Consider the following 19,045-nt stretch of genomic DNA (forward strand, 5'->3'; position numbering starts at 1 on the left):
TTGCATTCTTCATCATGCTAAGACAACAGGCCAGTTTAGGGGTACCCAGGAGAGGTTGTGTAGCAACAAATGGAAATGGGAGTTGCACAGAAAGAACATTTGGTGGTGCTGCTGCTTCTGCTTGGAACAGTTGCCTCACTTTGCCTAATGTTAGGGTTGACTTATCTCACTGTAGTTGAAGGAAGGGAGTATTTTTTAACCTTCATACTATTCATCAAACATTTTTCTCACCTACTTCCCCAAGGCTGCCTATGGACTACCCCCCCCCCTGCCACTTCACCCCCCATTTTTTGGGTTACCCTGTTTTGCTTCCAAATTGATATTCATTCAACTGCCACAGTTTGCTATTAGAAGAAATTATTATGCCTACTTGAAATCCATATTTTTAATAATATATTTGACAATATTGTATGCACCTCCCTCATTAGAGCAAGATTCCATTCTAACTCACTATATTTGATGTAGTATTATACAGTAGAATTTAGTTAGCTTTTGTCAAGTTCTGCAGCTACTTTCTACTAGTAATAGATTGAATGAAAGTTAAACTTCCTTTATTGTAAAAGGCATCCCTTTTACAGTGGAAGTTGGTGAGTTATGTGATTGGATAAATGAAAAATAATTTTGAAAAGTATTTGTACTTCTGGAGAAATTAGTCATTCATTAACTGTAGCAAAGCTAATAATGGCCTGTTGCTAAGCACACTTGTTTTGTTTTCTCTCTTTTTTTTGGTGCTGTGTTGTTCTTAAGAAAATTAATCAGGACTGATGTGCATTTTTTATTTTTAGTTTCAAACTAACCTGCTGTTTCCCTTTCTCTCTCTTGCCTTAAATTGTGGCTGCCTCCTCTGCTATATTCTCTCTCTCCATTTTTGGCCTTGCTGCTTTTGTCTGCTGTTCTGCGTACTCAATTGCACGTCACCTCAAGCATCATGATGAGATCAAAGACTGCCAGGGATCCTCAAGTAAGTAAATGATTTCTGCTACAACATGTAAAGAGCTATATTATCATATTCCCAGATCGTGACATGATTAGGTTCTTCCACTAGACACTGTCAAGTGCCGAGCTTTTAATGAATGATCAGCCACAAAAGTAGCAGAGGGAGGTGGAATAGCTGAACTACAGAAACTGTGCATTTGTGTGCAAGCACATGTGTGTGTACATGCGCACAAGCTTAAGCCTGCTGTGACTTAAGAAAATAAACAAGAATGTGAAAACAGTAGGGGCCTTAGGTTTTTTTAAAAGTTGGAAAACTAAATTTAAATCATTCTCAAAATGGAACACGTATATATGGCTCTGTTGATTAGAGTATAATTTAGTCTGTACTATAATGACTAGTAACCTTGTTCTGTTGGCGATAATCTCCCTGTTTTAATAGAAAAGTGGAAGCTAGTAGCCAACCGTGTGATAGTAAACAAATAAAAGATCTTGCAAATAGATAAAGCACATAATTGTGTTGTTTCTATATTGACTTGCTGTCTTAAATATCTTTAGCTATTTTTTAATTAATTATTTAAATTTACTAAGGTTCTCTTGTGGGGTTATATCTCAGTATTTTGATTTTATTACAGCAGTGCTGTTGCTTGATGAAGGAAATCTAATTCAATTAATCATCTGAGTTTTGCTTTAAATCTGCCTAAGTTTGCATGTGAATAATGCAATAGTTCTGAAGAATATTTCATTGGCCTAGTTCGCATGACCCAGTAAGCCAAACTATGGCTGTGGGACTGCGCAGGCTTTTGGAGAAGTCACAGATGCTTTGCTTCTTCAAGCCTTTTTTATTCCCATGTTTAGCATGCCACCGAAACCCAAGTGTGTGGTGAAGTTCTCTCTTAACTAGCCATGAGCTGTAGCCAGGGTTTATTCTTGTCTACAACTCAAAATTAACAAGATGAGAGCTTAACTGTGAGCCCAGGTTTGAACACCACACTTTGCCAAACCGTGGATTAGCTCAGTGCAATAAAGAAGGACTAGAGAGAGAAGCAAAGAGGGATGAGCTCCTCTCCAGGAGCCTATGCATTCCTGGTAATCTCTAATTAGCTTACTGTGTAATGCAAAGAATCATGGCGTTTTGGCGGGGGCTAAACAGTGTGTTACTTGATTTAAGCTTTTTTAAAAGTGTGCATAATGCTGCTGCTCCTATTTTGAAGAGAGAGCAGCTGAGAGGCCTTGATTCAGTACCATGTTCCTAATCCAGCCAGGGGTTCTTGCTAGAACCCAGTATTGGAGAGATAAATGAAAAATATATAGGCAGCTATCAAATGTTTCTCTTGAGACTATAAATAAGCAATATTTAGCACTACTCCTGTCAGAATACAATTAAAAGGAACTGCCTGCTAAAGTCTTCTCAGATAGCTGACACCATTCTTTTGAAGAGCTCTTCTCTTAACTAATTGTAACACACTACTATAGTGAGCAAGGTTGACAAGCTCCTTTTTGTACTGGAAAAGTCTTGAGACATCATATGTAGAGACTGAGATCCAAAGTTTCACACAACTAGTTCCATTGTGTGAATTTCTGTTTTGAATTTGTACTTCTTAAACAGTTTAGGCACTCTGTAGTCATTTTAAAAAAGAAAAATGTATAGTTGCGGCTATCAATATATCCGTTCTTAACTGAATTTCTGCTGTGTGAATGTTGCATTTACTCAACATTCAAACACCAGTATTTTGTCACTTGTTCTCGCCCAATCCCAGCTTCTCAGTTGAGATTCCAGGGAAGTGCTGAATGGAATCCAGTCATAAGTGCATTGTGGGGCTCCTGTTGGATAGTGTCTAGTCACAACTGGGTGGGGCAGTTACACAAATTTTAGCCTTGCACAGGGTGCCATATTTTCAAAGTGTGCCCTGCTCGGATATTGCTTCAGCAGCAGTTAGTCTTAGACTGAGCCCTATATAGGAGCAGCAGTTCTGTCTCACCTGGAAGTTCCACCGTCACTGAAAGGTGCCTCTTCAGTAAATCATGTTACTGGAACTGAATGGTGAGAGTTTGGATTCCTGTTTTTCTGGTTTATGTTAGTGTCTGGGATCTCTTCTCAGTATCCACATTCAGTGTGTGTGACTGCAAGTTGAGAAGAGGATTTCCCTTCCTTGCCTAGCAGATTGTACCCCAAGGAATGGGGAACCTGTTAAACACCAACTCCCATCAACCCCAGTGAGCATAGCCAGTGGTCAGGTATGATGGCAGTTGTATAGTCTAGCAACATCTGAAGGCCACAGATTCCCTACCAATGCGGTAGCTCAGCTCACTTGTTCTTTGAACACAAGTGGGCTTCAAGCAACTAAAAGTTTTTATGGTTGCTTAATAACATCTCCGAAGGAACTCCTATCCAAGACTTTACCTCATAACTAAATGCTTAATCCTTCTAGCGGGCTAAGCCTTCACCTTTTAAGTATGAGACTAAACTATGTGTATTTCTTATTATAATTACTGCCCACATTACGCTTATATTAAAGACCCATAGGCGTCATTCTGTAATTAAGGTGTGAGACAATCTATTAAAACCACAAATTCTGTTCCTTTATAAAAATCAATATGACTCATATTATCCATATGAAATTTGAAATGGAGGATTCAGGGAGGGGGCTGGGCTGCAAGCCTTTCAAAATTCAGAATGAAAAATCAGGTATATATGTTAATTCATTTCCCTTCCCTAAAGTCTTGTGTGCTCAGTGTTATAATGTTTTTCACTTGCCACGTTGAATCAATGAAGAAAAGTGTAGTTTGTGTCATATATACAGAGTGGCAACTGCCACTAGGGGATGCAGTGGGTTTATATTGCTGTGTTTATAACTGGGACAGGGTTTGGTAGTTTAGTAAGAAGAGAACAGCTATGCAAGACCAGCTCAAGTCAACCTAGGCAAGATAAATCTCTACTGACCCCCTGCTTTCCCAAAGGAAAGAGGTTGAACTGAGTGGGAAGCAAAGGATAGATGGTTGCTGTGTGTAAAAAGAGGCTGAGGAAAAGAGATTTTGCTCAATCTTCAGGAAGACTAGGAGGTTCTGGCAAAGGGAGCTCTGAGGATTCTTTTTTAAATTTTGCAGATAAATCAGTGGCTTAACCTGTCATGTCAGGATCTTCTCTACGGTAGAGTAGACTTGGTAATTACGCCCTAATTATCATTGAGGGGTTAAAATCTCTGAGATGTTCTGCTTCTAAGTGCATGTGGCGAATTGCAGAATCAAATGTTCCTCCATCTGAAAAATATTTAAAAACCAATGCAACTTTCTCCCTGATACCTGTCTTTCTATGTGGATGGGATTTATTTGTATCCTAAAATATTCAACATGTGAGTTTCCACTTGGAAGTGGTACATCTCAGATATTCTACTAACGCTTTGAGAACTAGGATGCTTTCATGCTTATGTGTGTTGGACAGCTTTATGTTGGAGTAATTTAATTAGATATTTTGTACATACACAACCCTTTGGTGGGCTTGTGGAAGATCCAGCCTGTATGGTTGTATACCTATATGGTTGAAGCCTTTGGGATTTTATATCCCAGCAAGTATTTTATATAAAATGGAGCTGACCTTCTAGGCAATCTTTTGCCAATAAGCTCCAGCATAAACATCACAAAAAGAAAAGGAACATGTTCCACAGATTCTACCTCTTGGTTATTATGAGTAAAAGCCACACTGTGTTTAAATACATGCATACTCCTAAAATACTCATAAAATAAGCAGCTAACTGAAAAGGAGCATAATAAAAAAAAGTCTAAGGAACAAGATGAGCAGTTTGCGGATGAGTAAGTCAAAAGGTCTGGAAAATAAATATCCCTTAGAGTTTGCTTTACCCAAGCTTTTGCTTTGCATTTTGCCCTATACTTAAGAGTATGGTACATTGTATGGCTTTATTTTTGGTCTTATCTCTGGTCTGCTAACCACAATAAATTTATGGTGAATATTTTAATATTGAGAGTGCAGTATTTTCCAAGAGCAGAACAGAATCACTACTGGTAGAAAAATTGAAGAAATTTGCACTTTCATAGTGAAGTCTCTAGAGGGCAATGTAGCAGTATTGAAAGATTTAAAAAGTGGGGGCTTTGAAGCAACATGACATGACATCAGAATGTGCAGTTCTTATTAACAAAAAGACAGCAGTATCTCAAAAATAAACAGGTATGTTTTATTAGATTGGAAGTTAATCCTCTATAAAAGCTATACTCTTGTGGGATTGAATCTATGAATGGGTGTTATGATGTTTTGGGTATTACTTAAGCTGTTAATTAAAACGTGTACAACTCTAAGACATAACGTTTTCATTTTTTGAACATGGAAGGATCTGTCCAATTTGTTGGTACCACTATTTGGTTAGCTTTAGAAATTTAATATTGGGAACGTTTGGTCTAAACAGATGTGATTAATAGTATAGGTAGGACCGGAAATGCTGCACGCAAAAAATTCTGAAATTGATATAGGAAGAAGTTTTATAGACCTCTAAATTGGGAAGCAGCTGTGTTCATAGGCTTATGCCTGAAATGCTATTTTAAAGTTATCAGAGTGCCATGGGATGACCACATGGGGCAGCAAATTCCTTTTTACTCTTAGTAACACTGGAAGACATTCATATGTCTTTACTCATGTGTCCACCCTGATCGTCCCGTTCTTATATCCAGTACATCCCTGCCCATAATTTTACCTCATCCAGCTCCAGCCCCTGAAGAAATCCTGCTTTCTCAAAAGATGCCACCCTTTCCTCCCATATTTGCAACCATTTCCCAGAACAACTGTGCGTTCTTACTTTCCTTTAAATCCTCCCTCAAATCCCACCATTTGTGTGAAGCCATTGGTGTAAGCCTCTCATTCCCATGCCATGCTGTAACTTGGCCTAAGCTCAACAACTCCGGGGCATCCTCCCCCCAAAAAACCTCAACTCTGGTAGACCACTGCCAGTTTTTTTAAATTGGAAGTAGATCACAGTCTCTTGGGAGCTGGATGGGCCTCCTATATACCCTGCCTTCGGTTTAGCCTCCTCCTTTGCTTCTCCTTGTGCATGGACCTGTACTCTGTAAAACACTGTGTGCAGTGAATAATTAATTAATAATCCTCTTTGTTTTTCAGGTGTGGTAACAAACAACGATGAAGCTCATGTTCTGAGTCCAGGAAAGATGAGCCAGCGTCAAGGAAAAGAAGGCTATCTTACTCCAACCAAAGATCTACAGCAGCCATCATTTAGTCCAGGAACAGTCCATGGCCATGGTAAGAAGCATTTCATTAGATGACTGGAATGTCAAACTGGATAAAGGGTGGAATTCAACCTAGCCCTAAATAGATTGCTTCATCAGCAGAAGCATTTCTGCTTGTCTGATTGAATAATCCCCTCCTCTCCCATCATCCCACACTATTCTGGGAGTTCTCCCAACCTTCCAGAGCAGATCTGGGATAAGAGGAGGGATTAAAGCTTCATTGTACCAATGGGAGCCCTTACACAGGCTTCCACAGCCCATAATGTCTTCAATAGTTACTGCAGCTCTTGCAGCAAATGTGTTCATCTACATGTCAGTAAAAACTGTTTAAAAATGGGGAATCCTTTGGATGAGCTGAAAATTGTTCTCTGTTCTTTGCCTCTCATCTGGTTCGGAAAATAAATTCTTACCTTAATAAATGTGTAACTTTATGTCTTCCCTTTTCAGTCTGCTGTTTAAGGTTGCATTTGTATGCATGTTAAAAGCATTTGTAAGACAGTTTTGTACACCATTAATGGCTATTCAGATTTCTGATTTTTAAAAATAGAATGAAGAGTCGAAAGGTTAAAAATTGGAATTTGTGCTTTGTACTGCCTGAAATTCCTTGCAGTTCGTGAATAGTTTCCACTTTTGCAATTCAGATTTGAATTGATTAGAATGATTCTTAATAACAGAGAACACCAGTTGGTTGAATTAATACCCTCTACATAAATTAGGGGGTGGGACCAGATATTGGTGGATTGCAAATATACTCATTCCTTACCATTGAACTACCATTGACTGGGGTGATGGGAAATGTCATCCAGTAACATTTGGAGGCTTGCAGATTAGTCTGCCCTTTGCTAAATAGGGTTCTCCTGTTCATGCTTGCATGATCTCTGTCAGAGTAAGCATACTGTAGGCTGTAAGGCTGCTATTCTGTGCACACTTACCTAGGAACAAGCCTCACTGCCCAAAATAACACTTCTGAGAAAATGCTAAGGATTTGGGCTGTAAATGTTTAGCTGCTTCCAGTTGCCTCAGAACTCTTCTTTGAATTGAGGAAGAGCAATTCTACTTTTGGGGAATCTTTTCAGCTTTCTGATGCACAGATTGATAAAGAGAGAAACCTTAACTTGTGCTGTTGTGCTGCTCATTTTTTGTAGCAGAGATTATGCATGCCAGGTTTCCAGGCCAAATGCAAGCTGAATAAACTACCAAGAAAATGGAAATATTTCAAATTTTCTAATTCCAATTACTATAGTTTTTGTTTCTTTTCAAAATCATAGTGAGATGGGTTGTAAAGCGGCATTATGACGATTTTAGAGAACATTTAGCTTGAATGTGTCTGTTTGGTGCCATTACTTGCCCTTTCTTCCTTTTATCAGTTGTCACTACTAGCCCCTATGGCTAGTTACCCGTGGCTTTTTATGGCAAGTTGTCTGTAGAATAATGTGTGTGTGCATATTGTTGTAAACTTATGCAGCCTTTTTGCGCAAAAGTTGAAGAGAATGGGCAGGTAAAGCAAGCTTAATTTGGTATATAGAAAGTTGCAAGTTTTTTCTTTCTTCCTGTAACATTTCAGATTACAGTGGTGCCCCGCAAGACGAATGCCTCGCAAGATGAAAAACCCGCAAGACGAAAGGGTTTTCCGTTTGCGAGTTGCTTCGCAAGACGAATTTCCCTATGGGCTTGCTTCGCAAGAAGAAAGCCCATAGGGAAATCTCCGGGGACCTCTTTTAAATGCTGGCGGTGGGGAACGATTTTTAAAATGGCGATTTTAAAATGGCGAAACGCAGCGTTTTTAAAATGGCGAACACTTCGCTGCCGCCCCCCAGCATTTTAAAAAACCCCGGGACAGTGGAGGACTTCTCCGCTGTCCCAGGGCGATTTAAAAGCCCCCGGGAAGGCAGGCAGGGGGGACAAAGACTTTTGCCCCCCGCCAGCCTTCAGAAGAGGTCCTGGACCTCTTCTGAAGGCCGGCGGAGGGCGAAAGTCTTTGCTCCCCCCCGCCTGCCTTCAAAAGCCGTCCGGGATAGCGGAGAAACACGCTGCGTTTCTCCACTCTCCCGGGAAGGCAGGCAGGGGGGAGCAAAGACTTTCGCCCCCCGCCGGCCTTCAGAAGAGGTCCCGGGGTTTTTTAAAATGCTGGCGGGCGGCAGCGAAGGCTTCGCTGCCGCCCGCCAGCATTTTAAGATCGCCCCGGACAGCGGAGAAGTCCTCCGCTGTCCCGGGGTTTTTTTTAAAATGCTGGGGGTGGGAAGAAAAGCCCTTGTCCCCCCCCCCCAGCCTTCAGAAGAGGTCGGGGGACAGACTGTCCCCGGACCTGGTCTGAAGGCGGTTTCCATAGGAACGCATTGATTGATTTTCAATGCATTCCTATGGGAAACCGTGCTTCGCAAGACGAAAAACTTGCAAGAAGAAAAAACTTGCGGAACGAATTAATTTCGTCTTGCGAGGCACCACTGTACTTAGAACAGCGATAGTCAACATCGTGCTCTCCAGAGATTGTTAGACTCCAACTCCCAAAAGCAGCAGCCAGCATGACAGTAGACAGGGATGATGAGTGTTGTAGTCCAACAACATCTGGAGGGTTCCATGTTGGCATCCCTGACCTGTATTATAATTTATTTGTAGTGTTCATCATGGTTCATTATTCTTAAATAACGACAACTGTTTTGTCCCAACAACCTGGTCTGAAACTCATTGTGTTGCTTAAGCATTTCCTGAGTGAGGACACTTCCAGTCTGTTGCCATTTTCAGGTGACCCTTCCAAGTCTACAATTCCATGATTCTTCTTTTCAAAGCTGTTTCTTTCTTCTTCACTCTGCCTTGGCACAGCCCCATCCTCAAAAAACAGAGTATCAAACAAAAATGAAATGCCTGTGAGTGATAGGTCAAAGTAGGGCTTGATATTTACTGAGCAAACCAGAACAATTTGTTTTCATGAGATGAAAATGAAATGCCTGTGTAAATATTAACATTTGAGAAGTGATCAAATTGGTTCATCACTTACATACAGACGCCTCCTTAAACTATGTCTCTGGCAGAGGTATTGAGCAGTTGAGATGTGAACTATATAGTTAACATCCTTATATGATACCAAAATTTAATATTACCATACTTAATTAAAGGAAATTTAGTATTCACAACATTTTGTGAAAATGTCATTCTGACATAATTTTTTAAAAAAATCATTGAAAAAATACTAATCATTGATTTTTATTCCCCCTGCTTTTGTCCCTGGATCCTCTGGGACTGACTTAGAGCTGTAGGAAGGACACACAGCCATATACATATGGATACTCAAGTTCATATAGAGAAACGTGGTTGCTTTATTAACAGGCTCTCACAGCTTAGAGATGAAGTAAACATCTGCCAATTTTGCAGAATTGTATCCTTAATGTCATACAACTTTCCAAGTGGTACAGTCCAAGGGAAGATTACATCTATTCACCTTCCACTGCATTGTAACATTCCCAGACCCAGTGACATGTCTCATTTTTGTAACCACCCTCCCTGTGTTTCCCTCTTTAGATTGCAAATTCACTTGTGAGACCAATTACGTTCTCCTACCCAAAATGGCAGGGCCCCCTTTCCCCTCTATCCATGGTACTTTCATGGGCTATCCTATAAGCTTTTTATTTGCCGCTGCTCTCAGAATAGGTCATTTTTGGATCCATGCATTATGGAAGAACTAACTTTGCTCCTCCCCACAGTAGTGGTAGCCAAAGGGGCATGCTGTGTTCTCAGAGGGTAGGTTCATTTCAGTTCCTTCAACCATGCTAAACTTATGCTTTGGTGAAATCTATGTTTACAGATAGCAGGACAACTGGGTTTACTGAGAACAGCTGTATTGGTGTTTATGTGCTGGAAGTTTTCATGTTCTGTTACATTCCTCTCAAGAGGGTTTGGTATCTACAAGTGTCATTTGTGCATAGGTATTTTTGATTTGTTAAGTACAAGAAAGACTGATCAAGTCCTCCAGGATTGTTAGAGACTATGAAGTAAAAGAAATAGAGCTGATGTTCATGGGTTCTTGTTCTAAAGCTTTTTTTCCTCTGACTACTTTATTATTATTAATCAAATCAAAGCACATTCCACATTTTAAGGGCACTTTTTCTTTAGCGCCAGCATAATCAATTCAGCACCATATTGTGAAAATCATGGATTTCCCTGTCTGATAATCCAGCTGAGTCAAAACAACCTTGATCTGCATCAGAAAAAAATAATAATCAAGTGCAGGACCAAGCACTGTTCTGCAACCTTTTATGGATCACCTGAATTGAGTTTGTGATATATAGGCCACAGTTTGAGGACATCTACATCAACTCTTGCCCCTATCTGCTTTTCAGCATTGGACCTTTTGATTGCATTTAATACAACAAAAACTGATGTTTGGAACCGACTTGACACAATTCTGATTCTTCAGAACAGTAAACAACTTGAAGTTAAAAGCTGGCAATGTGGATTCAACCCTGACTTATTGTTACACATGATGTGGCAATGCCAGTAGTGGCTTTCTTCTTAGAAGAGATGTGCTTTCAGATAAATCATGTGAAAACTGGTCTAAGATTCTCCTACACGAACCTCTCTCTAAAATATTGAGTGTTCTGACGCCTCTCAGAAGCCCACAAGAGTGAGATGTTCATGCCCTGCTATAGTTAAAATGGCTAGCACTCTAATACTTGAAGAACAAATCCTCTGCATCTGCTTACCAAGGAGTTGAAGTCTTGAGTGCTGCATCCTTTTGAGTGCATGGCATACCACCACCCATTGTCTCATAGGTACCTCTTCAATTCTGTGAACAGTTTTTTTCTTGTTGTAACTATTTTTGGCTCCTTTCCCCTGATAAGTGAACTCTTACACTTCCTTCCTTCCTACCTACCTACCTACCTACTGGCTTTGTTTATTTGTGTCCTGTTTGTTTTATAAAAATATTGGAAATAAATATGACAATGAACTTACATTCTAAAATGTTAATTTCTGTTGGTCTCCTGTTTTTCTTAGAGATTGTGGCTGCTCAACTAACCATTTTGACCTTCTCTAATACATTAAGTAGGCAGGAACATTCATAATGCTACTGTACAGCTGATGTCCAACATTTTAGACAACTATGTTTGTAAAATGCCTGCTTATATATTGCTATTTTTAAATTGGTTAACATTTATCAAGCTAGCAGAAAGCCAGCTCCATCTACTATATGGAAATTAAGAACAGTTTATAGTTGATTCACATGTCTTTGAATGTAGTACAATGCCTTTGAGTCATTATCATACATGTTGCCGCATTTTCAATCTCAACAACCTCTGTACATATTTATCTTACTGCTCTATAATGTAACACAGCAACTCATTGACTAAAATGTATTCTGCATTCTAAGTGAAGAAAATGATATTACTGTGAGTAGAATTGTGGGTGCCAAGGGATAAGGGAACAGTCCTTTAACTGGGAAGAACAACAGACCAAAGGAATGCTTTCTGTAGTTTTGGGTCAATCTGTCTAACAGTACTATAGGGGAATGGAATGGAATATGTTTTTTTGTCAAATGTAGGTACAGTGCTACCTCAGGTTACATACGGTTCAGGTTACAGACTCTGCTAACCCAGAAATAGTGCTTCAGGTTAAGAACTTTGCTTCAGGATGAGAACAGAAATCATGCTATGGCGGCACAGCGGCAGCAGGAGGCCCCATTTGCTAAAGTGGTGCTTTAGGTTAAGAACATTTTCAGGTTAAGAACGGACCTCCGGAACGAATTAAGTACTTAACCTGAGGTACCACTGTATTTGGGGAAATTTTATTTACGGACTTTTATGCCACCATTTCATTAAAAATATCAGGTGGTCTACACTCTAAAACATAGAAGATCATTCAGAAATTAAAATACATATGCAGATAATCATTCAGGTGACAGACTAATAAAAAATTAAACAACTGTAGGCACAAAACATCTCTGTTGGCAAAGTGTTCCGTAGACTAGCAACACTAAATGCCCAATTTTTAATTGTAGCTAGTCAGTCCTTTGTAACATTGGAGACAATTAACAATGCTCCTCCAGATGATTTCAGTGGTTCTGAAGGTACACTGGACCCAATTCTTTAGGGGCTTTGTACAGGCAACTCTCAACTTGCGTGGGGGGGTCATGTTCCAGGGATACCGCATAAAGCCCAAATCACACGCAGCTCAAAGATTTTCACCAGTTCCTAGAAAAGTGTGAAAACTATTTTAAATACCTTCCTCTTCCCTTTCAACTTGATGTTTTATTTCCTCAAACCCCAGAACATTGGGGCAAAGCATTGGACTAGAATATTTTTCATTTTCCTTTCAAATCATTATATCTTACTTTGATTGGGGGAGGGGCACATCCCTGTATTGTACCAGTACATGTTTCTGTACTTGCACAGTGTAAAATCCGTTTACCACTAAAATATGTGAAGGTGGTATCCACACGTCCTGTGACATGTATATTTCATAAGCTTTCTGCAGCTCTATTTCATTCTTCTCAGATGGGATCCCTTTCATATACAGCTCTTTAAAAGATTGCCACCTTATGGGTTTTTTGTTGATAATGGCTGGGAGTGGAACCAAGTTACAGAGTAGTCATTTAGATGCTGTGCAATACAGAATGGAGCATTTCAGACACGGCACAGCAAGGATCCTGGATTTCAGCTTTTTCTTAATTTTGTAATTAAGGTTACCAAGACCTGCACTTTAGTAGCAATAGTACTATATATATGAATCAAATCAAATCAGGCTGCAGTTTCCCTTGCCCCACTGGGTGACAGGGCAATACAATGGTAGATGAGAAAAAACAGTGTGAGCACATTGTAACAAAAGTCCAAACTAAGTCAAACACAAGTTTATAGAATTACACATGGTGTGGAGGAAGTAGATAGAGAAATGTTTTTCTCATTACTCTAGAACTCCTGGACATTCAGTGAAGCTGAATGTTGGAAGATTCGGGACAGATAAAACTTCATGCAGCACACTATGGAACTAGCCCCTACAGGAGGCAGTGATGGACACCAGCCTAAAAGAAGATTAGACAGATTCATGGAGGAGAGGGTTATTAATAGCTGCGAGCTATGATGGCTGTGCTTTGCCTCCACAGTTGGAGGCAGTAATGTTTCTGAATACCAGTTGCTGGAAACCACCGGAGGGGAGAATCCTCCTTGCAGGTTTCCCACAGGCATCCGGTTGGCTGCTGTGAGAACATAATGCCATTGGCCTAATCCAGCAGGCTCTTCTTACGTTCTTATACCATGCCTCATATTCTATCTAACCTCCCCTTCATGGTAAGCAAGCTCTCTGTGAGTTATTTGGGGATTGTCTGTTTTGCTGAAACTGTCTAAACTAGCTTTAAAGTATCTACCAGAATGCATTGAGCAGAATTGTGTGTGCTGTGTCCAACCATTTTGATTGGGTATTAGCAGAGGAACCCTATGTGTTAAAGGGCATCTGAATATGCATAGAGCAGTGGCAAGGCTGCTGCTGAGATCCTGTTTTCCTCTCTATGTGTATTTGTTCACCCTGGATATATAATTAGAATAGAGCTTTTTGTCTTGGCTTATTGTTCTCTTGTTGTAAAGAAAGGACTTGTCAACAAATCTTTTTTAAGGAATTTTTGGCCAGTTTGACCCATTTGAGCCTAATCTGTTGTCCTTGTAATTCAGAGGTCTTGCTTGGGATAAAATAACTGAAACCTGAGTAGTCAACAAGTGTGTGGGAGGAGCTGTGGAACAGAGCAGTTTGAGATACAAGTCTACGGCCAAGCAAGCTGCTTTTATAAAAAGTGCCTGAGCTGTAACCCGGTGTACAGAGAGGAACTGCTTCAGGAGAAATTTAGATTGCATTGATTCTGTCAACCTTGGGGATACTAGTTTTTGGGTTGTAAAACAGTTTGCCATTCTTGTAATATACAGTTGTTTTGTGTTTTGGATTTCCATTCATGTGAGTTGGAGACACATCTCTAAAGGCAAGTATATCTCTAAATATATTTTAAGTTGGATTGCATATTACACAGCAGTAGCTTGATAGCTACTAGCAGCTGACTTTGTTTTCCAAACAAACTCATTGCATGATGAAAATCACATGTTGCACATAGATGTAGGTAATGCAGATTTAATTACAGGTTTCTTTCTTATGGTAGGTTTGTTGATGTAATAAGTTTTTGTGTTGTAGTGTTTAATCATATTAACCAGAAAAGTGGCTTGACAGTAGTGGGACTAATAAGCTGACTCTCCACAACAACACCACCTCAGGATGAACACAGAGTCACAAATTGATTTTGTGAGCTGTCTTGGATATCTAACACATTCTAATATCTGTTGCTGTTACAGCAGCAAAAGGATTAATTTTGGGGGGCTGGTTTCAAAAAGCCCTTATATTTCAAGTTGAGCATATGTCAAGGTTATGTCCTATTTTGCTCTTATTTCAGCTTATGTTTATTATTTTGAAGTAGAAAATCTGCATTTTTAACATGCAATTGAACTTTAATGTATTTCTAGATTAAAATTCATTGATAGCCAAATTAATGAGTGCGGCATATGTATAGCAATATGCCATGTTACGGTACAATTAGCGCTATATGTTAAAATAACTAGTACTGATGGAATTCAAACCCATCTGAATAGCTGTCGGGAACAGAGCACCAAATATATTTTGAAAATGAGCAATGGTGTTTAATTTCAATAGTTTAAAAGCATCAGTTATTGGGAAACAACTAGGAGGAAGAGTTGTTGTACTCACGACTTGTTTGTAGACTTCTAGTCAGCCGCTGTGAGAACAGAATACTGGATTAGGTACTTTATATCTGTTCCAACAAGGCTCTTTAATTATTCTTGTAATAATAATAATGACTAAAATCATGCTGAATATCAAAACTGGTAATGTTCAGTAATGACCCCCTAGGGAATCATTTTTGGAAGCTGTTGTTTTAGATACAAATAAGCAATGAACCATAATATGTGAATGTTATTTCTGCGTAACTGAAAACCATAGGCATGTCATTGTTACAAAAAAGTATATAAATACATCAGAAACTCTCAACATTTTCAGCTACACTGATTTTTGTAAGAAACAAAAGGACAAAGAAACAAAACGACAAAGAAAGTTCAGTTACTTATGCTTAGTGTTCTAGCCAAATGGTTAAAGTGATTTTTGTGGCAAAGCTCATGCCAAGAGAGTGACTTAGCAATGCTGAATACCTTTGTAATAACCTTACTTTGTATATGACACCAAAATGACTCTTCTTGTTAGGTATTCTGCATCAGTGTTGCTCACCCCTATAGCCAAGACTCTTGTTCTTGATCTTGTTAGCTACAGTCTTGTAGCGAAGAATCTCCATCAGTTCAATTTTTGTGCAAGTACGAGGCAGTGTTGGGTGGGCATTCCCAAAGCAGGACTTGCAGACATCAGGGTCTGCAGTTCCATGCCCTGATTACCTGCAAAGGCTGTTTCCCAGTCACATAACTCCTCACCCAAGTGAGTGGTGGCACTTCTGTATGGGGGCTGCTTAGCTCCCATATCCTTTCAAAGTGGGCATTATAGAATCCCCCAAATTCATTGTGGTTCCCATACAGAAATGCCACTTCCACCTGCTCTGGCAAGGACATGGGGGCAGCGGGTTAGGACATGGGGGTAGGGGGAGGTGAAAGTAATGAGGGGGAGGGGAGGGAAAGTTGAAGGAGGGAAAGGAGTGACCATGATTGGTACAGTCATGATAGAGTTGATGGGGAAGATTCTGAGAGGGGTTTTTTTTGGGGGGGGGGAGTTAATCTGGAGAGGGTGATCTTAAGTGGGAGGCAGTCATTTTATGAATGGTTATGCATCAATAGCAGTGATTTTGTGGTTGTACCCTTGTCAGTTTTTCAAAATTCTGAATGTGTCCTCAGGCCCAAAAATGATTAGGGAACCCTGGTATAAGGCTTTGAAAGTAATGGCTAACACATTTTGATTATTTTCACTGATCGCCTTCTGTATTCATAGTCTTAATGACCCTGCAATCCTTACAATTTCTTTGCTCTTTGGGCTTCATTAGAATCTTGTATGGTTTTGTCTCACTGGCTGAACAATACCATCTTAATAGTGAACCTGAATTTTCAAGGTAATAGTCACCACAGTAGTTGAAGGGTTCCCCCTCCCCTTTTTTCTTTTACCAACAACCACTGCAAATGTTTTTTACTTGAAACAGATTATTTCTGTGCATACAATAATTGACACCCATTTGTTTTTTCCAGTATCCTGTGCAGAAACTATACTGTTAATTGTGTTTTCTGTGGAGTTTAACCATGCCTCAGTTGCATTTTAATGAGGTTTTGGAACAGTAGCCAATTTTCTTACAGCACAATCCTAACCATGTCTACTTAAAAGTATGTCCTATTGAATTTAAGGGGGCTTACTCCCAGATAAGTGTAGTTAGGATTGCAGCCTTAAATGATCCAATGGTAAGATAACTTGTTTTTTGGTTCCTGAAACTTTGCATTGCTTAAGTTGCCATGTTTCAGTATTTAAATCTTGTACTTTTACTGGAGTAAACTGGTGCACATATAAATGTAACAAATAAAATAATGATTGTTAAGTAGCTATCATTGTTGATTACCTTCTTGAATTTACCTTGGAGGAGCATCGATGATTATTTTTGCTGCTCTGCATGCATCTCTGTCTCAAATTGCTGTTCTTCTGGCTCTTTCTTCATTTTGTCCCCTGCCAGACCACAAGATGGAGGATGCTTTATCTTTACTATTTGTAATGAAGATTTTTCAAAATACTAACCCTTTCCCTATAACATTATATTTAATTGCATTGAACAGGCAGCATATAAATGTCAAAGAATTAAATAAGTTTTTTTGTGAAAGAATGCTGAGCCCGTTTTCTCCTCTAGAATCTTATGAGGTTCTTATGCCTTTCAATGCACCATGCATGAGTAAGAAATATGAATTAAAAGAGGAAGTAGCAAAAATAATAATCAAAAAATCCCAAGAATGGATGTTTGCCAAAAGCTGTTTGTTGTGGGTTATGGAAAAGAATAATAGAATATTATTGACACTGAAATGTATTTCCACAGTGTAAAAAAACAGTCTGCAAAGAGAAGCATCATATTGACATAGGAATACGCAGTGGAAACAAATCACATTGCACTTTGTTCCTGCTTCCTTCCTGATGTAGAGAGTGCTCAGGAGGGTGGGGCAGCAAAAGAGGAAGGGGAGATAGAGATCAATAAAGATATCAGGAAGAAGAAAAAGATAGTGAGGAAGTTAGGCCTGGGAATTTGGAGCAGGGATATAAGGAAAGGGAGAGAGATACCGGTATGTAGGATTTAGAGGTAAAGCTGATATAAGGCTGATATAAAAAAGACTTTTGACAATGGAAATTGATACAAGGAGGATATATGTAAAAGTTCACCACTTTATACCTGACAAATTTATTTATGTATTTAATAAATAAATAAAAACTAAGTTTGGGCAGTGGTGTTCCACTATCAGCTTTGGCCTGGAGATTTAAAAGCGGCAAATTTGTGTCTATGTTGAACTGTTTCAGACTGCAAATGAGGGCTCACATGATGGGAAGTTGCTCAAGTTTAAAAACAACACACACACCTTGCCTATAGAAAGTTAGATGTTGCAAAGAAGGATTACAGTGTAGCTTTGCCCCTGGTATGGTGCCTTTCTGTGTGTCAGAATTTTTTGTCATAATGGAACATTCCATCTTGCAAGTAAGTCTGTTTCTACAGCTAAAAGCAGAACATCACAGGCATGTATGCATCTCGGCAAAACTAGGTCCGAGTGCGAACTGCCTTTCCAAGCAGGCATGCCAAATCATCAGGTGATTAGAGACCTCTTTAAGCAGAAATAAGCTCCAGTAATAGGGATTAGTATGAGTGTTCAACATGTGATGCCTAGGGAAAAATCTGTAGAAAATATTGGTGCTGTAGCATAGACGTAAAAAAACACACCAAACCACAACAACCCTCTGCTTCAGAATATTGAATCAAAATTACATTACTTAATAACGATAATGCTTTCTCACTAGATGTCTTCTGATCCATGTTTATTTATAATAATAATAATAATAATTTATTACTTGTACCCCACCCATCTTGACTGGGTTGCCCCAGCCACTCTGGGCAGCTTCCAATAGAATATAAAACATACACGATACACCAGACATGAAAAGCTTCCTGATAGAGGGCTGCCTTCAGGCTATCTATGGGAGGTTGTACAATTATGTTACCTCTTTGACATCTGATAGGAGGGCATTCCATAGGTTGGATGCCAATACCAAGAAGGCCCTCTGCCTGGTTCCCTGTAACTTCACTTCTCGCAATGAGGGAACCACCAGAAGGCCCTCGGAGCCTGGACCTAAGTGTTTGGGCTGAACAATGGGGGTGGAGACCCTGTTTTTGGTTGGTTTTTTTTGAGTAGTTAAACCATATGACAGATTTGGGGTGCACTCCTTTTTGAATGTTTACCGTCCATTAGTGTTTTCATGGCTAACAAGCATATTATAGGGTAAAAGGCACTTACCAAGGAGGGTCAGTGGCAAGAGGGAGGGGAGGGGGGTGCTTAATCCTCCCATGCAGGGTGATTTATTTTCACAAATGTTCTTGGTTTTCTCTCCGTTGAGCTTATTTCCTGTTTCATGGCCTGGCTGGGGAGATACAAATTTTAAATAGCCAGTTGGGGTGTGTGTGTGTGGATTTGTAGGGTAGAACTGGTGGATAGAGAACGGATTAAATACTATTATTCCCCCACCCCACTGATTTTCTCCTTCAGGTGCCTCCCTTTCCCACTTTGGTGTTGCTAAGGAAACCATTGTTTCTCTTGTAACCTCAAGTTCCGTTCTAAGATCCCTATGCTCAAGAACAGGTTCTGTGGGTGTGTTA

General features: G+C 39.6%; 1 protein-coding gene and 2 long non-coding RNA genes across 34 annotated transcripts in view; 2 read left to right on the forward strand and 1 right to left on the reverse strand.

The window, feature by feature from the left end:
- Nucleotides 1-19,045, forward strand: part of OSBPL8 (oxysterol binding protein like 8) — a 67,884-nt gene that overhangs the window by 16,984 nt on the left and 31,855 nt on the right. For 15 of the 28 annotated variants that reach the window (XM_083699149.1, XM_083699150.1, XM_083699124.1 and 12 more), the window contains 2 exons: nt 925-961; nt 6,059-6,196. In XM_083699149.1, coding sequence (XP_083555275.1) covers nt 925-961; nt 6,059-6,196 — 175 coding nt within the window. Of the gene's footprint in view, nt 1-924; nt 962-6,058; nt 6,197-13,235; nt 14,138-14,309; nt 14,572-17,874; nt 17,986-19,045 lie in introns of those variants that run through there. The other 13 variants (XM_083699127.1, XM_083699142.1, XM_083699153.1 and 10 more) reach the window with 12 other exon arrangements.
- On the forward strand, nt 6,203-11,142 carry LOC310825680. The gene is made up of 2 exons (XR_014555432.1): nt 6,203-7,756; nt 8,638-11,142. It is a non-coding gene; the product is annotated as an uncharacterized lncRNA (long non-coding RNA).
- On the reverse strand, nt 9,478-19,036 carry LOC310825660. 5 transcript variants are annotated; one of them, XR_014555399.1, is made up of 4 exons: nt 18,687-19,036; nt 16,777-16,866; nt 12,294-12,365; nt 9,478-11,082 (listed from the first exon to the last, which is right to left on the reverse strand). It is a non-coding gene; the product is annotated as an uncharacterized lncRNA (long non-coding RNA). The 5 variants fall into 5 exon arrangements; XR_014555401.1 differs by having other exon boundaries at nt 16,763-16,866; XR_014555402.1 differs by lacking the exon at nt 18,687-19,036 and adding an exon at nt 17,720-17,734.

The sequence above is a fragment of the Podarcis gaigeae genome, assembly GCF_964106915.1.
Source record: "Podarcis gaigeae genome assembly, chromosome: 10".
In the NCBI taxonomy this organism is placed as follows: Eukaryota; Metazoa; Chordata; class Lepidosauria; order Squamata; family Lacertidae; genus Podarcis; species Podarcis gaigeae.